This window comes from Pagrus pagrus, assembly GCF_965226575.1.
Source record: "Pagrus pagrus genome assembly, chromosome: 1".
Taxonomy (NCBI): Eukaryota; Metazoa; Chordata; class Actinopteri; order Spariformes; family Sparidae; genus Pagrus; species Pagrus pagrus.
Genome location: NC_140185.1, coordinates 23,219,834 through 23,236,597, shown reverse-complemented (window position 1 = coordinate 23,236,597; position 16,764 = coordinate 23,219,834). Strand labels below are relative to the sequence as shown.

The 16,764-nt window shown below is 40.3% G+C and overlaps 2 protein-coding genes across 2 annotated transcripts; both read left to right on the top strand.

Annotated features, from left to right (window-relative positions):
* The first annotated feature begins 653 nt into the window (after positions 1-653).
* Positions 654-13,070, top strand: vat1l (vesicle amine transport 1-like). Its single transcript, XM_084353987.1, has 10 exons — positions 654-745; positions 1,550-1,831; positions 2,376-2,505; positions 2,660-2,875; positions 3,216-3,358; positions 5,433-5,536; positions 6,504-6,559; positions 6,682-6,876; positions 10,935-11,018; positions 11,108-13,070. The coding sequence occupies exons 2-10, from the start codon at positions 1,614-1,616 to the stop codon at positions 11,204-11,206; spliced, it is 1,245 nt and encodes a 414-aa protein (XP_084210113.1). The 5' UTR covers positions 654-745; positions 1,550-1,613; the 3' UTR covers positions 11,207-13,070.
* A 1,471-nt stretch (positions 13,071-14,541) lies between these two features.
* Positions 14,542-16,764, top strand: clec3a (C-type lectin domain family 3, member A; the record flags this gene model as incomplete). Its single annotated transcript, XM_084352922.1, has 3 exons — positions 14,542-14,939; positions 15,032-15,124; positions 16,367-16,764. Exons 1-3 carry the CDS (start codon positions 14,828-14,830, stop codon positions 16,762-16,764), a joined length of 603 nt encoding a protein of 200 aa, XP_084209048.1. The 5' UTR covers positions 14,542-14,827.

Here is a 16,764-nt window from a genome sequence, read left to right as displayed (position 1 = left end):
GAAATATAAATGCTCTGCTGTCACAGGCAGTTGGAGAGCATGGACAATTTTTGCAATGCAAAATTTTGGCCAACTGGTGCAAACAGTTGAGCACTATTACAGTTTACCACAGATGAAGCGTTCAAGAAACATGAAGGAATTGCATCAAAGCAACCTTTTCCACGGACGGACAGACATGCAATAGACGTCGCATGTATACAGAAAAGAACATCAAAATCACAGTTTACAAGTTGCATTGACAGACTATCTGATATGTACTTGTTACTCTGCAGATTATGATTGTTCCCTGTTTGTAGGCAATTGATTGTGATGTTACCAATCAGATAGTGTTGTGGGCGGGACATGTGTCAGAAGATACTGCATCAGAGCCAAAGATGCACAATCTGACAGAAAAATCACCAATAGGCTACCGATAATCGGAAAAATGCTGAATATCAGCCCCGATAATCGGTCTAGCCATATTGTTGTTGTAAATATCACTATCAGTGTTTTTCATAGAAATAAAAAAAGACAAACCCATTGTTTACTACTCACCATATCAGACATAGAAGACTGATTAAGCTAATAATGTTAGCAGCTAGCTTAACCAATTTGTCTGACCATCCCAATCACCTAGCAACAGAGGCGTCATAACGGTCACGGCTAAAAGTCGAGTGAGACAAGTAGCTAGCAGTAGTTTTAGGACCTAAATTCATCATGTGGTCAGTACTCTACAGGCTGATAATGCCTCTGTCCTGCTGGATGTGTGAGTAAATTAGCCAACTGTTTGTTACCACATTAACCACAACAACTTAATGAAGTGATAATATGTCAGGGCTACTGTAGCTAGCGTTATGTGTCTCCTTTACCGTTAGCTTGATTTCTACGACTACTACTGGCAAGCAAACAAATGATTAACTAATTCTATCATTGGAGTTATGTTTAATTATTTTGGGACTCTTGACAAGTGATGGAAACAGCTAGGTTTTTTGTTTTTTTTTATAATGTCATTTAAGTTAGCTTACTAAAATTCAGTTATTTTGTTAGCCATGTCGTCGGACTCCGTGGTTTCTGTATTGCGCCTTTGTTGAGCTGCACCTCAGCTTTCTGACATCAATATCTACTTTTCAAATTCACTAAAACATCAATAATTACCAGTTCAGCAACATTAACAAGCACGACATAAACTTTGAGTTGAGGTAAGGGGGGTGTACGATGCTTAACCAATATTCCCAAGCGCACCTGAAGGCACCACACTTGTTGAAGGACTAGTTGTTGCATCATGGATGGATGAGTTGCATTATCGGAGTTGTAAAGTTTTTTACACGCTTCACCAGCAGATGGTGCACTTCATACTCGCGAGCAAATGATACAGCCGGGGATGAATTATATTCCTGATTCGTATAATGGCAAACTCAAGTTGAACAAATGAGAATGTCGGTGACTTGAACGGGGAGAGAAAAAAAAATCAGCACTTAAATCGCGCATGATTGAATGAAGCTGTAGATGGTGAGATCTCAGGCCCCACTGTGGGGAGAGGTCCATACAGCGGCTGGCTGTCTGTGCACAGGCTGCACACCACATCAGTCTGAGCCCCGAGGAGGAGCGCAGAGGCACAGCGGCAGGTCTCCGACATGGCTAAAGAGGGAGCAGATATGACGGAGGAAACCGAGTTCATGATAGACAAAAATGTGGGCAAAGAAACAGAAAACGTGGACTCATCCGGCGGCGATGCCAAAGAAATGCGAGCGGTGATACTGGCAGGCTTTGGAGGTCTTAACAAACTCAGGGTGACCAAGAAGGCAATGCCCGAGCTCCAGGGTGGTGAGGTGAAGATCCGCGTCAAAGCATGGTAATTATGAAAATACCGCTGTATGCCTACCTTTACCTACTGGTGGACTGTGATGTGCTCTGGCCTTCGCTACACAGTGTTTCTGACAAGTATTGAACGCTGAACATCTGATTGGAAAATTTCGCAGTCATGAAGCCACAGGTCTTTTCTAGTGCAGGCTGGCTGGAGCAACTGTTGTTCAGAAAAGCCAGCATTATCTCAGACAGATCCACTTATTATTTTCAGTCAATCACAAGGTATAAATGGAGTCATTAATGCAGAAGATCACAGCTGAACCAGTGCCTAGTGTTTGCAAACTATCAGTTATAAAAATATTATTCATGCCTGTTGAATCTGGCCTTGTATTCACAGGGGAATAGCCAGTGACTCACTGCTGATAATGATGAAGAAATAGCACAGGGTAATTTGTAAATCTCTGAACAGCTCATACTAAATATTTATATTATTTAGACAGTTCAGAGGCATGTTTTCCCTCAAAATGATGTATCAGGGGGCTCTCATGTCAACAAATATTAAGGTGGCGACTGTTTATTCTTTGTTGCAGTGGCTTGAATTTTTTGGACCTGATGGTACGTCAGGGGAATATTGATAATCCTCCCAAACCTCCTCTCGTCCCTGGCTTTGAATGCTCTGGAATAGTAGAGTCAGTGGCTGAAAACACAACAGGATTCGAGGTAAGTGAAATGAAGCGTCAGTTTCTGAGCAACCGAATCTGCAAAACAAAGATGCTGTGAGCCTATTAACCAGATATCCATTTCAGGTAATCAATAATCTGCTAATAACTTCCCCTCTGCTTGTAATCCAGCTACTCTAACACGTGTCTTTCAGATAGGAGACAGGGTTATGGCTTTTGTGAATTACAACGCCTGGGCAGAAGTTGTTTGCACACCAGTGGATTTTGTCTACAAGATGCCAGATGAAATGACGTTTGCCGAGGCTGCTGCATTCTCCCTGAACTTCGTGGCCGCCTATATGATGCTGTTTGAGGTCGCCAATCTGCGAGAGGGGATGTCGGTGTTGGTTCACTCAGCGGGAGGTGGTGTAGTAAGTGTTTTTCTTCTGATTGTTGCACAGCCACCAAACAAGTTTCTCCATTTCATCCGAATGTCATCGGAAGTGATGGCTTCACAGCCACAAAAGGAAGAAGTTGCTGTTGTTTGTGCCACAGTGCAGAATGAAAATCTTAGACCAGACTTTAAGTTATGTCTTACTCAAACGTCTTGACCATCCTTTTAAGTAGTTTGAGTTTTGGAATTACTGAAAGAAATGCTTATAACTAAAGTCAATCACTTAAAGGAATCCTATTCAATACAAATGTAGTGTTGCCTTAATGTTGTGTTCTCAGGCCTAGATAAATTGTTGCTAATTGTTCTGTTATTTTCAGGGTCAAGCTGTGGCTCAGCTGTGCTCCACTGTTCCCAATGTCACAGTGTTTGGGATCGCCTCATGTTTCAAACACGCAGCCATCAGAGACTCGGTGACTCACCTCTTCGACCGAAACGCTGATTATATGCAAGAAATCAAAAAGTAAGCACAGGAAGTTCATTTGTATCATGGTTGATTTGAGCTTGAGGAGTCTGCATTTATTTCCTCATGTATAATACTCATTTTTATAATGTTAAAAATAGCATCAATCAGTCAAATCAATCAAACTTTATTTATCTAGCACCTTTTAAACAAAGTGCTTTACATGTGATTGACAAAATCTATGCTAAAATATGCAGGGCATCATCGTGCAGCCTGCATGTTATACATGTTTATTAATGTGACAACGTGGACCGCATCCGTGCGAGGATGCAGATGTTACCTGTTGCCTTATTTGGTCTTGTATGGCAATGGTCCCCATGGCAACGCACAGCTCATCTCAGAGAGCAGCAGCATTGTGTGGGGCGGAGGTCCACGCTGGCAATGTGGAACAACTGAGCCAATTAAGGCTGAGCATTGATAGCCTAAGCATTCCACTAACAACGCAGCACGCTGGTAGCCCGTGTGCACGACAAAGAAAACCCCTTGTAGCGAACGTTGCCTGAGATCTTATGTAATGTGACACAAATTTGCTGCAATTATGGTGTGAAGTTTTGTGATGATGTTGTTGAAGCTCAGCACCATCCTGCCTCCTCTCCTTCAGAGAGCTTGTAGAGTGATGTAACAAAGGAAACATGCACCATACATGTATTTTTACTTTTTTCAGATTATGATACATACATTTTTTTAAAAGCACTGACTGTTTCATGCGCTCTGCCTACATATCAAGTGGTTGTGGATTAATATGCCTTTCATCTCTCTGGCCCACACATTCTTCTCAGGATCAAGAGCAAAGTACAATTAAATTAGTCTTTTTACAAAAGGCAAAAACCATGGGAATCACAAGACCACCAAGCAGTTTAGCCAAGCAGGTGTCCAGGGCAGAAAGGCAGAAAGTGAGGAATTATGGCTGCCTTGATAAAAGCATGCCTTTCATTCTTTCGTCTCCGTGCCTTTTAATGAGTCACTTCAAGACAAACTTTTGGCTGATTCTCTGTGCGACAAGAACATTAAACATTTTTGTACCACAACATAAAGGATGTTTCTGATGAGGAGTAATGTGGGCATTGCAAAAAATCAATAAGTTCTTTATAAGAAAGCAGTGGGCAGACACGTGGGCTGTATACTGCAACTTTTTCTCGGAGTAATACTCCTGAGAATCGGTGCTAAAGTCTTAAGAATCCATGATTACACAAAACCTGAAGCTGCTCCAGAGTTTGAATCATAGGCTGACTCATAAACATGTGCATATGTTTTGCATGTTTTTTTTGTTTTTTTTACATTCAGTGCTCACAGTCATAAACAAGGTAAGACAGCCATATCAAAGTATGAAGTTAACCTCTGATTGAACTTTAGCTCAACAAAAAAAAGGTCTGTAGATTAACTCAACATGTTCAGTAGAACAGTCCATTAACTGATCAGTGGATGGACATAAAATTGATTCTGCAGCTATTTCAGGGCTGCAACTAATTTTCTGTATTGATTAATCCGCTGATTATTTTCAGGAGTCATTGTTTTGCCATTAAAGAACAATCACAATTTCCTAAAAGCACAATGTTTTCTTATCAAATCACTTGTTTTGTCCAACCAACAGTCTACAACCATACAACTCGAAGACATCCAGGCCATGATTAAATGATGAAAAAGAAAAGCTTTGGATTCTCAAAACGATGCTAATGCCTTTTCTGGTGAACAACTTTTAACTGATTATGTGTGTCAGCTCAGAGCACTTTTGATAATCAGTCGATCACTTGATTCATTTATAGAGCAAAAGCTTTATCGGCTCTCTGGTTGGAGCTTCATTTTATTGCGAACTGAATATCTTTGTGTGTGTTGGACTGTTGGTTAGACAAAAGAAACCATATGAAGATTTCAACTTGGGCTCTGGTAAACTGTGTTGGACAGATTTATTTTTTTAAATATTTGATGGAGTAAATTATTAATAAAAATAAATAATCTGGGAATAATTGTTAGTTGCAGCACTAATGTTCAGGCTATACGTATATTTGTAGTGGTAAACTCATTCATGTTATGAGTCCTGTCTTCAGTGGACTTTACTTTGCTCTTGATGTTTTAGGATTTCTCCAGACGGAGTGGACATCGTGTTGGACTGTCTGTGTGGAGAGAACACAGGGAAAGGCCTGACTCTGCTGAAGCCTTTAGGAACTTACATCCTCTACGGTGAGAACAGAGCCTTTTGCTCTGTGTCATTGTTACCATTGACTTTCCATTCCATATTTTCGAAGTGCTATTAGCTAAATTGTTACATTTTAGTCGATTTGCTTCACCTTTGAGTTAATATTGCAGTTAAAGGAACGGTTCGAAATACGCTTATGCTGACCATTATATATAAAACTTGAGCCAAGATACAGATAACGTAACATAATGAAAGGAAACGGAAACAGGCCCAGAGACAGTAACTGCTCCTGGTCAAGAAAAAAGTCTGGAACATATTCCTTTGTAAATCAAAGAATTTCTGTTTTTGTGAGACATAATGTGGTCATTTGTGATCTATGGAGGCAATAATTGTCGGATTTTGGATCAAATTCTGATAGTAAAACCAAACGAGCCTTTTAACGGTGGTTGTGACGTGCAAAAAATGTATCCATTGTTTTACAGACTCGTCTTTCACAATGTAAGCTTATGAGAAAAAGTCTTTAGGGTCAGTGTGCGTCACATGACGCTGTCACTTCACATTTTGGACTTTATGTCAAGTTGGCTTCAACGTCTGCCTCAGTTTCTGGAGGCCTGGCATCAAGTCTTTATCCTAACCTAAGCTTACTCTTGGCAAAAATATGAATTAAAATATCAAACCCTTCCTTTAAAGATGAGTGAGGAAATAGTGACTCTGATTAAACATACTCCACGCTCCTTCACAGCTACCATTCTAATCTGATCTCCATGAATTACTTTAGTTCCTGTCAGGCCTTATGAATACAGTAACAGTATTAGCGGTAGATTAATAAATTAGTTTTGGTTACACTGAATTTGTGCAAAGGCATGCTTGCACAGATCTAAGGGTCTAAAGGTGCCAACTGTTTCTCCCCCACTTCACCTTTCATGCTTCGTGGCTGCTTATTAATGACCGGTCACTCCTGTCCAGGCTTTTGCACAGCATACAGAAATCCTTTTCTTTGTGTTTTTTCAGGCGCGTCAAACATGGTAACTGGGGAAACAAAGAGTTTCTTCAGCTTTGCAAAATCCGTGAGTCAGAGATGCAGTCTGTTACTATCCAATGAACATTTCATAGCAAATGAAACAAACTTGCACGCACTAAAATGAGTCACCTGCGATGAACGTGTCTCTCTGTTTTGTTTTTCCTCCAGTGGTGGCAGGTGGAGAAGGTGAACCCTATTAAACTCTACGAGGAGAACAAAGTCATAGCTGGATTCTCGCTCCTCAACCTCCTCTTCAAGCACGGCAAATGTAGTCTCGTGAAATCAGTGATGGACAAACTCTTGTGTCTCTACGACCAAAAGAAAATCAAGCCGGTCGTGGACTCCCTGTGGGCGCTGGAGGAGGTAAGAACCTGGGGTGATCAGAGGGTGTAAGACGGTCAAATCAATGAGATTCAGATTAAATATGAACTGATCACAGTGGTGATCACATGGGGAGAGATTTTCTACAATCATCTTGAACAGCATATCAGCTGTTGTTTGTCACTGCTGCTTTCTGTGGGACATTGTCAGCTGTTCTTGGACAATCTTCCACAGATGGTGGGTAGGTTGCTTCTGCCTCTTCCACAGTTATTATCACACCCACACGAACCCCACACGTCAATCACTTCACTCCTGATTTCTACAAACTCTTCAGGTGTCCCTTTACCTGCGATTGTTCCATTTTGGGGGAAGCTTTGTAAAGAAGATAGAAACTTAATCTAATCATTTGTACGTTACTGGCTTTGGATCAGCTTATCGATCATTGGTTAGGATATACTGAATGTAAAATGGATGTTAAATTCCATCTCTACTCCGGGGTCTCTCTGTTGATTTAATCTCTGCACTGTGAACTACTAAAATGTGTTTTCAGTCAGATTGCCTTCTTGCCAACAGTAGTCACTTTTCTCATGTGCGCTGAATCATGCCTTGAGCCTTTCCAGAACACAACTGGTGCATCCCTCAGTTTGTTATGATCCATTGTGTCCTGGTCAGCTGTTTGATGCAGGGTTCGCCCAATCCTCATTAACTCCTGAATCAGCAGTTAATTACCACTTAATTGTATTCTGGTGGACATAACTTCCTGGTAAATGAAGCTCTATAACTGCAAAGTTTGCCTTTATTAGATGACACGAGATGTTCAAACACATCCCTAGATGTGGTCTGCCTGAGAGCATCTCATTAGTTGTGGGATCTCTGAGGTCAAAGCTAATGAGACAGACCACGATAGACTGTAAGCGCTAGACTGTGTGGGCGAGGGCTCTCTCTTTTTCAAAAAGTTTAAAGTTCAGAAGAATTTGAACAAACACATAATTTGTTCAAATTGGTTTTAAGGCAACACACATGGCTGTGATTGTCACACAAGTAAAACTGGGTGCATGTTAGACGCCGTAACCTTAAGACATTATTGCCAACGCACTATGACCGTAATACCTGGCTTAGATGTTACCACTATATTACAATAGCGTCTGAAAATGGGGGGGACAAAAAGTGTCTTTGTTCCCTCTGTTCTGTGCCAGTGCATGTGTGACCACTCCTAGCGATGTCCATATGTACCGGTCAAATGGTCTCACCCTTCAATATAGTCTTCATACTTTCCCTTGTGGTGTCATACTGTTCGTATGAGTAGGCAGCCGGTTGTACAGTTGATATCGCTCCAATTGTTTCTGGTGCCTACGCTGCCACTTGGACAAGCTAGCAGATGAGTCCTCAGTGTGTTGCTGAGGAGTAACTTAAGCTGCTGCTTTTTACAAAGTCAGCAAACTAACAGTCACAAAAGTCACAGCCATTGGTATTTCTGACATCTACGGTGTCGAACCCGAAATACTTCCCCACGCTGCTCGTCCTTCTGTGTTGTGATTCTCTAATCAGCACGGCTATGCCCGCTAATGTCCTCCTCCATTTTTATCACTAGCTTAGTTTACTGATAGTTCAAGAGCGCTTGCAACAGGTCAAGCAGAAAATTGCATGTAAAGAATGTTGTCTACTGGAAGACAAGACAAACTGATGCAAACCACTTGTTGCGCTTACAGAAAGAAAAAATAATAATAATATCAAATTAAAAGAGACAGCCCTGGTGTGGTGTTGTAAAAACTGGGCTTGATTGATTCGTGTTGTTGTGCCTGAGGTGGGAGGGGCTTCACCTTTTATTATGGAGTTTGGCAACATGTAATTCTGGCATCGCTTTAAATGACTTCAACCTCAGCAGAAGTTTGACTTGTCAAAGCAGGAAAAGCACGGGTAGAATTTATAACATTAATTACGGCTGCATTCCATTTAGGTAAACTACTTCCAGGGCTCTGGTATTGTGCATGCTCACTCACTGACACGGCTCACCGGGACACTTACTAGAATTGAGCCATCGTTAACATTATAAGTCACACCTGCGCTTTTCCTGCTTTGACAAGTGAAGTGTCGGCCATGAAAAGGGTCTGCTAGCTGGAATAAGTGAGAACACTTGTGTTCTAGGGCTGCACTATATAATATGATAATATCGCGATTGTTTTGACAGATTTTACGATTGCAAATGATTTACAGTTGGAATGATCGTTTTTGCTTCACAGTTTTCATATTCAGTGAAAAAACGATCATGGTGATGTGGCATTTGTTGGGGTCTGTACCAAACATTACATCAGTACTTGTTTGTAATGCAGTTTTGTCACACATTGTACCTATGTATCTACCTATATAGTGCAATTTCGCCTTTTCGATTAACTGTGCAGACTTATTTTGCACTCAAACTAAAAATTTAGAGACTAGTCCAGTCGCTTTTTGCATCCCTGGTAAAAGGCACTTTAGTCCATAACTTTTATGAGCCACACTGTAGAGTCAAAAGGATAAAAGCTGCTTTCTGTCATCTTAAAGTTTAACCTGAGAGAGATTTGCCTAATCCCTCCAATCAGCAGTATCAGAATGCATCCGACTCGTCCTCTGTCTTCACAAGTAAAATGTTTGGAATTTATATCGCTGCCAAAAAAGCTACTGGAATACCGATAAAAGGCGAGGCAGTGCAGGTTATACATCACAAGTAGCTGATTACAAGTCAATCTGAACTCTGTATATCTATCGTCAGGGGGAGAGTGTGCAATGAAATGATTGCTGTCTTCAGATTTTCATTTCTCATGGGAAACTCCCCATGTACTGTTGTCATTAAACTTTGGCAGATTGCTCAGGCCTTTCACTGGAACTAGTGCCCGTGAAGAATCTCATTAGAGGGGAGGATGGTGTGGGATGTAGTGTCAGGGGCACAGCCTGCCTCATCGGTTGGTATGCCTGGGGGGGGAATTCATAGGGCGTTGTTTTTTTTATGTTGACCATGGCGAGCTTTCTTTCTGAAATGAAAAGTTGGAGAGTGTTCGTGACGGAAACAGACTAACGGGAGGTCATCTGACCACCAAAGTTTTACTAACTAAAAATAAAAATGAATCCTCATACAGTATTTTACAGTGGTTGCTTGAAAGTACCAGGGAAATCCAATAACACCTACAATCCAAGTGGATTCTCTCTTCTGCAAACTTTACCTAGCAGCAGTGCATGTTTCTGACCTATTTTTGCTCTTGGCATGATTTCCGCTGTTTCTTTTAGCAAATGAATGCTCGTGACACAATGGCCTCCAGACAAAGAGGCACATTCAGTTGTGTCTTTGTGCAGACTGTAATGAGAAAGCAAGATACGGCATCCTGAGCTAATCTTTCGTGATGTGTGAATTTTTCTCTACACAGTTGAGTCAGACAAGCTTTAATGAGTAGCATTGATGCTTCATTGTTTATAGCTTTGACCCGCGAGGTGTGTTGATCGACATACACGAGAAATGTTGCAGTAAAACTAGAATTACAAGAACAGCCCAATGGTAGTGCTCACAAAAAATGTGATAGTTTTCAACAAAATTTACTTTTGGTATTTTCTTGACGACAACATGATGACAAGGAGTCAAAAAATATGTGCAACAGTGAAATGTTGTGAAAATATTGAATAACAAACTCAAAACTGTTCACTCTGTTATAAAAACAAACAAACAAACAAACAGCTATAAAACAGTCTGGCTGCAGTACGAGCCTCAAACTGTTTTGTAACAAGAACTTTAGGAACTTTGTTTGTTCTTTGTTTTTGATGGGTTTTAAATAAACTACACCGACCACAGAGAAGAAAGAAGCAAATTATTATTTTATGCTGAATTCAAATCACTCAACTCAAATTAAACATCTGTTTGTGTGGATAAACCCAAGTTCTTGTCAAAGTTTCACTCATGTTCCTTCAATAATTACAAGAGCTGTGCCATGTTTAGATGTTAAAAATAAGAGCCATCATTTCATGAAATTTATTTTGTGATATTACAATCTTACCTTCAGCAGCTGCTGTTGTGATGTTATTTCCCAACAGTTCAGATTGTTGATGATAATTTAATTGTTGTGTTTTATTCTCAGGTAAAAGAGGCCATGCAGAGAATTCACGACAGAGGCAACATAGGAAAACTCATTCTGGATGTTGAGAAAACTCCCACTCCTCTGGTAACAGAAACATAAATCTATACATTTATTGACCACTTGGTGTCAGCACACATTCATGTTCATCTCACCATTCATTTTACCACCACTAGATGGCCAGCGACAGCACAGAGACCAGTGAAGCAGGAGAGGAAGAAGAGGAGCCAGAGGGAGATAACGACAGCAAGGAGCGAATGCCTTTCATCCATTAAACCCAACGAGCCCCAGCACACCCCAACACACCTAGAGACTGGAGAGGCTGCACACACCCCCCACAGAGGAATACTACCACACACACAGTGTTGTGCAGTATGTGCCTGTGTGTGTATGCATGTGCTGTATGCATGAATGCATGAATGTATGTTTGTACAGAATATGTTTGTGCCTCTCGTACCTATTGTTTGTCAGTTGATTGGTCAAGCTGAATTTTTGGGTAATGACTACTAACAACATTTTTCCCACCAAGGGCAACGAGTGGAATTCTCGAAATAGTATTGCTATGATACGATGTTACGCTAGCTAATGATGTGAATAGGTTTGTGTCCAATTTACAGATAGTTGCATCTGCCAACAGTTTATTGAATTAGCAACAGACTGAATAAGTATTCTAGCCTGCTGACTCACTGTTATCACTTCAAGAATAGCTTCCTTCAAAACAGATTTAGCTCGTAGGTGTCACATCATGTCTGTCCTCAGTGATGACCGTCGTAAAATGAGAGCAGTGGAAAAATAGAGCAGTAGAGCAAAGGTTTGTGTGTAGATAGATGCATGATATTTTATTCTGCTTGCCAGCTGTGTAATATTATGGGATCACCAGTGCCTTTGAGCTACAAACAAGTGTTTGAGGCTTGAACTGCTTCCCTTGGAGTGAAGTTTGCATTGAAACAACCCACAAAAACGCTTCATGTTTTTAACTGGAATACAAAAATAGATCCTTGCCTGATCAGATAATCTGTAGGAAGGTGAATCTGACACATTTTCCCACTAAACTGTGTATTTATAACTTTTGCTAAAGTACAGTACATGATGTGCGGCACTAGACTGCGTCACATTTACTGGCGGGTCGTTTTGGCATAAAACAGAATGCATTCGAGTTTCAAGTTCATATCTGTGTCAAAATCTTGCAGAAAATTATGTAAATACAAAATTCTGGATTTTCTCAGTGAAGGATCATGAAGTCATCAGTCAGACTGCAGTTCAAGGGTTGTGGAGTCTCTGTTTTGCCTGTCTGACCAAAGTTGTTTACTTGCTGGTGCCTCACAACAAAAGTGCCATAAGAACATGAAGAACATAAATTATTTTTGCAATGAGCTGGTGTTTAAAGGCAGGGTGATGTGTGTTATTTTATTTGTAAGTACGATGCCCTCTGCTTTACTCCACATCTGCGAGTTGTTAATGAAGCACAGGAGGAGAACAGCTGGCCGGGAGCAAATGGCTACAGATGGCTGATCTGTATTTATTTGTGAAGGTAACAACATTTAACCATTTCTTCTGCTGTGCTTATTCAGTGTTCTTTATATCAGCTAGTCATTTGAATTATTTATTACTTTGGATTATTAAATTGAAGGTCAGAGTATCGACAAAAAGTATTTTCTCAACTCTAATAAAAGCCAACATTTAATAAAAATGCCATTTTAGGACAGAATAAATGGAACAACATAGTAACAGAGACAAACTAACAGGAGCAAACACTTATTGGGTGTAGTAGAGTGATTTAGACATTGATTTGTAGATTTGGAAATAAGGATAGTGACGCGTAGACACTTTGGAAATACATCTCAATTTTGATGCCTTCAATGTCGGGTCAGATTATGTGTATGTTTGTGTTTGTGTGTGTGTGTGTGTGTGAGAGAGAGGATGTTTTTGAGTGTGCATTCACATTGCCTTGTAAAAAAAAAGAAAAAAACGTGTCTAAAGAAGTGTTTAGCACATGATTTAGCATTGTAGTGTGCTTACAAGAATCCTTATAAACTATGGTTTACCTGTGGACGCATATTGTTTGTCACATTTTCTTCCTTGTTGTGTTCTTTCTTTGAGTACAACTCTGTTTACTTGAATAAATTTATCTGCAAAGTATGCCGTTTTGTGAAAATTGTGTTTTCTTTTTTTTTATCTGACCCACATGAGATTTGCGGCCTCCCTGAAGTCAGTTATTTCCAAAAGAAAAAACGTGTCTCTTCTCTTTTGATATACATATTCTATAGATAGGCCTACTTGTGTAAAAACAAACAAAAAACTGTGTACATTACATTGTACTGCATTAGTGTACTGCACATCCCTCAGTTTGGCAACAGATGGCAACAAATCTTACAGGTAGTATAGTCAGAATCAGTTCGTGTGCTGTTGGCAGGAGTGCTGCAAACTGTTTTATTTGAGTGAACGTATGCGGCGTCTTAGTCATTAATAATTAAACCAGAACACCCTCAGTACAGTCACTGTCTGTCTCATCCACAACTCAGGGTTAGTTTGGGTGTTATGTCTGCCTCAGGATGGAAAGAGAGAAGTGTTAGCTGTTTGTGAACAGAAGTTCTTGCAAATGCAACCCTTTTTTTTTTTGCATGCTGACTAAACAGAACTTGGACTCCATACTGTGCAAGGAGTCTAAACTAAATAGATGTTACAGTACCACGTACTGTCTGTAAGGTCGTCACAAAACTTTGATACAAGAAACTCAATACCTCTTTTGATACCACAGCAAAAGGGCGGGCGGAGGGGAGTCGTAGGCACAAAAAATAGGATGTGTTTTTGTTTTTTTTCAAATTAAAAACCTGTACACAGTGCTGGTACAGGAAAAGTGGCTAAACCAACACATTAGTAGTCTAATAAAGTTCATATCTGTGCAGCCTTGGGTTGAAAGTTTTTTTTGTAGCTTTGTTACTTTCAGTTCCATCAAACGTGGATATTGTATCATTTTAAACATGTGGTAGTGAAAAAGTATTACAGTATCGATACTTGTGACAACCTTAGTACTTCACTACAAGACAGAATGTATAACTTGCTGGAAAACAACATATATCAGAAGATCGTCCTCTATAAGGTGTTTGTTTTTGTAAATGTACAGTTTGAAAACATACGTGGGCTGGTTTTGAGAGTTGTGGTGCTATATTGAGCCCATATGCCCAAAGGTTTTTCCTTTTTAGCTCTCCCCTCCCATCTTTATACAACATCTCACTCTAAAAATAGCTTGGCCTGGACCTGAGCTGGGAGCTGGACTTCCTCTGGTCTCAGAGGAGCTTTATTTTTAAAGCTTGTACAAGTGGTCATCTGTGTGATTGAAACATTGAAAAGATATCTAGAGTCAATGAGTGGCAACAACATTTACTCAGTTACCTGTTTTCTTACACTGAAAATTGTAAATTTAAGCTTTATTAGTGTCGATTAATACCACTTAGAGTACATAAATGATATATTTCACAGTTTGGTGACAGTCCAACACTTTGCTGGGATGACACTAAGGCGTAACATCACTTTTCACTCGTCCAAAACTGACACTGAACGTTGGACAGGATGAAGAACACTCTGTAATAGTGGAGCAGTCAATGAATTTCCAGTTTGTTAGTGAAATGAAAGGGAATACTGCTCAGCGCACCTTGTCCCGAGTAAATATTTATCAAAAACCAGACACAAGGAAGTCATTATTTGCCACTCCACCCTTATACCTCTCTCACCTCCTCCTGATGTTTGGACAAACACAAACAGAGTTGGAGCCAATGTAAGGAGAGGCACATAGAGGGCCAGTATATATTGAGCTGCCTGCACAGTTCTCGGTTCCTCTCGCAGCAGTACAAGGTGTGCCACTGTGTCCCGTCCTGTAGGATCCACTGGACTCAGACATGGCACGTCTGGCCCTCCATGTCTTCCTCGTTCTCTGCTTCTCCTTGCTCCACTTCAGCTCCAGCCGTCCATCCCGCACCAGGAAGGCCGTGACGCCTCGGCAGGCGGGAGGTAACCGTGCACATGGCACACACATCACAAATAACGTGACTGCCACTGGTGTTCATCTGTCCTGTGTCTTTTTTACTCGCCTCTTCGTCGAGATGCAGCTGCAGAGGAAGATGATGTGAAGTCCCAGCTCGAGAGGTTGTGGCAGGAGGTGAATTCACTCAAAGAGATGCAGGCGCTGCAGACAGGTAACAGAGATGAGATGACAGTAGATTTATGCAGTTTGTTTAAAAGAAATAAGTAAAAATCACGGGACAATGGTTGGTGGATAATATGATTGTGATTTTAGGTTTTCACAATAAAGATTTGCCTAAAACAGTGATCTTAAAGGATAACTGTGTAGAGAAAACTGTATCCATTGATTTTCATGACTGAATAAACAATTTTACACTTTTTTGTACAGAAATACATCAAATAAACACTTCTGCATTTGTATTATTACCTTGTTATTATTGTAAATGTTACCTGAGTTTAAATTTCTTTCCCCAAACTACATTAAGTATTTTGATTACATGTACGTTTTCCATCTAATTTCATGTTTCAAGCCCAATATAGTGTCACATTGATGCAAAGCTTTTCTAACATTAATGCAGACTTATACAGAAACCGTATGTGTTTATTCAAGTATCACACTTTAAGTTGAGGGGAACTTCAATATAAACATCAAGTATTAAACATAAACAAAATGTCTCTTCTTTCTCCTTTAATTAATCACACTTTTTTTATCACTGACTCAACATGATGGACAAAAAGTGCATTAAATGTGACGCTTTAAATTGAACTTCTGTGACAGAATCAGATGGAAATGTGTGTGTACACAACAGTTGTACTTAAGTGTACTTGAATATTTAACATGTCCTCTCTGGCTGTTACGTGTTAATCAAGGCCACTGGGCTGCCATGCAGTGTGTGTGTGTGTGTGTGTGGACATAATTGGTGACTTGAAAACTAGATTTTGAATTGTTTAGTGTGCTGAGTCACCAGCAGAGGGCAGCAGCACTCAAATGATCCATTAAATTGTGAAGTAGGAGGTTAAACTGTGCAGTGAAGAATCTAAGTGACACATAAATAATTTATAGGGTTTGTAAGAACTAGTAACTCACAATAGTTTTCTATTGTTTTCATTGTGTTGCTGTTTTTCTTTATGTAATCTATCTTACACCAGTTGACAATATGAAAATATGCTATATTTCAGGTTTTTTTTATTGTTGTTATTGTTATCAAACTGCTTTTACCTTTCTTGGACAATGTATTAGTCACTATTCAGTGTGTGAACCGTCTCTACTGTGAGTTAACAAATGAAGCTGTATGAATTGTTACAAATTTAAGTTCAGGAGAAAAAGGGAGGGAGATTCATAAGTATTAAGAAAAGTACAATATAGTAACTTCACAATTCAACTCACTCATGAAGGAAGTGCTTTGTGTTTTCAGTCTGTCTCCGCGGCATCAAAGCTCACAGGAAGTGTTACCTCACGATTGAAGAGCCCAAACATTACCATGAAGCAAATGAAGACTGTATTGCACAAGGAGGAACCCTCGCAATGCCCCGGGACTTGATGGAGAACAATGAACTGAGAGACTATGCGAAGAGGAGTGCCCCGGGATCCAAGGACTTCTGGATCGGTGTGGCAGACATAGTGAAAGAAGGCCAGTATGTTGATGTCAACAGTCTGCCAGTCAGCTTCTTCAACTGGGACCGCTCCAAGAAGCAGCCCACAGGAACGAAGAGGGAGAGCTGTGTTGCTCTCTCAGTGGTCGCACAGGGAAAGTGGTACGATGAGGTGTGTCGCAGCCTCAAGAAGTACATCTGTGAATATGTCATTCCCTAA

Excerpts from the sequence above, each read along its gene's own strand:
- vat1l (XM_084353987.1), top strand. The coding sequence starts at position 1,614 with ATGGCTAAAGAGGGAGCAGATATGACGGAGGAAACCGAGTTCATGATA. Across the intron at positions 1,832-2,375 it reads AAGATCCGCGTCAAAGCATG|TGGCTTGAATTTTTTGGACC; the intron begins GTAATTATGAAA and ends TCTTTGTTGCAG. Across the intron at positions 6,560-6,681 it reads TCTTCAGCTTTGCAAAATCC|TGGTGGCAGGTGGAGAAGGT; the intron begins GTGAGTCAGAGA and ends TTTTTCCTCCAG.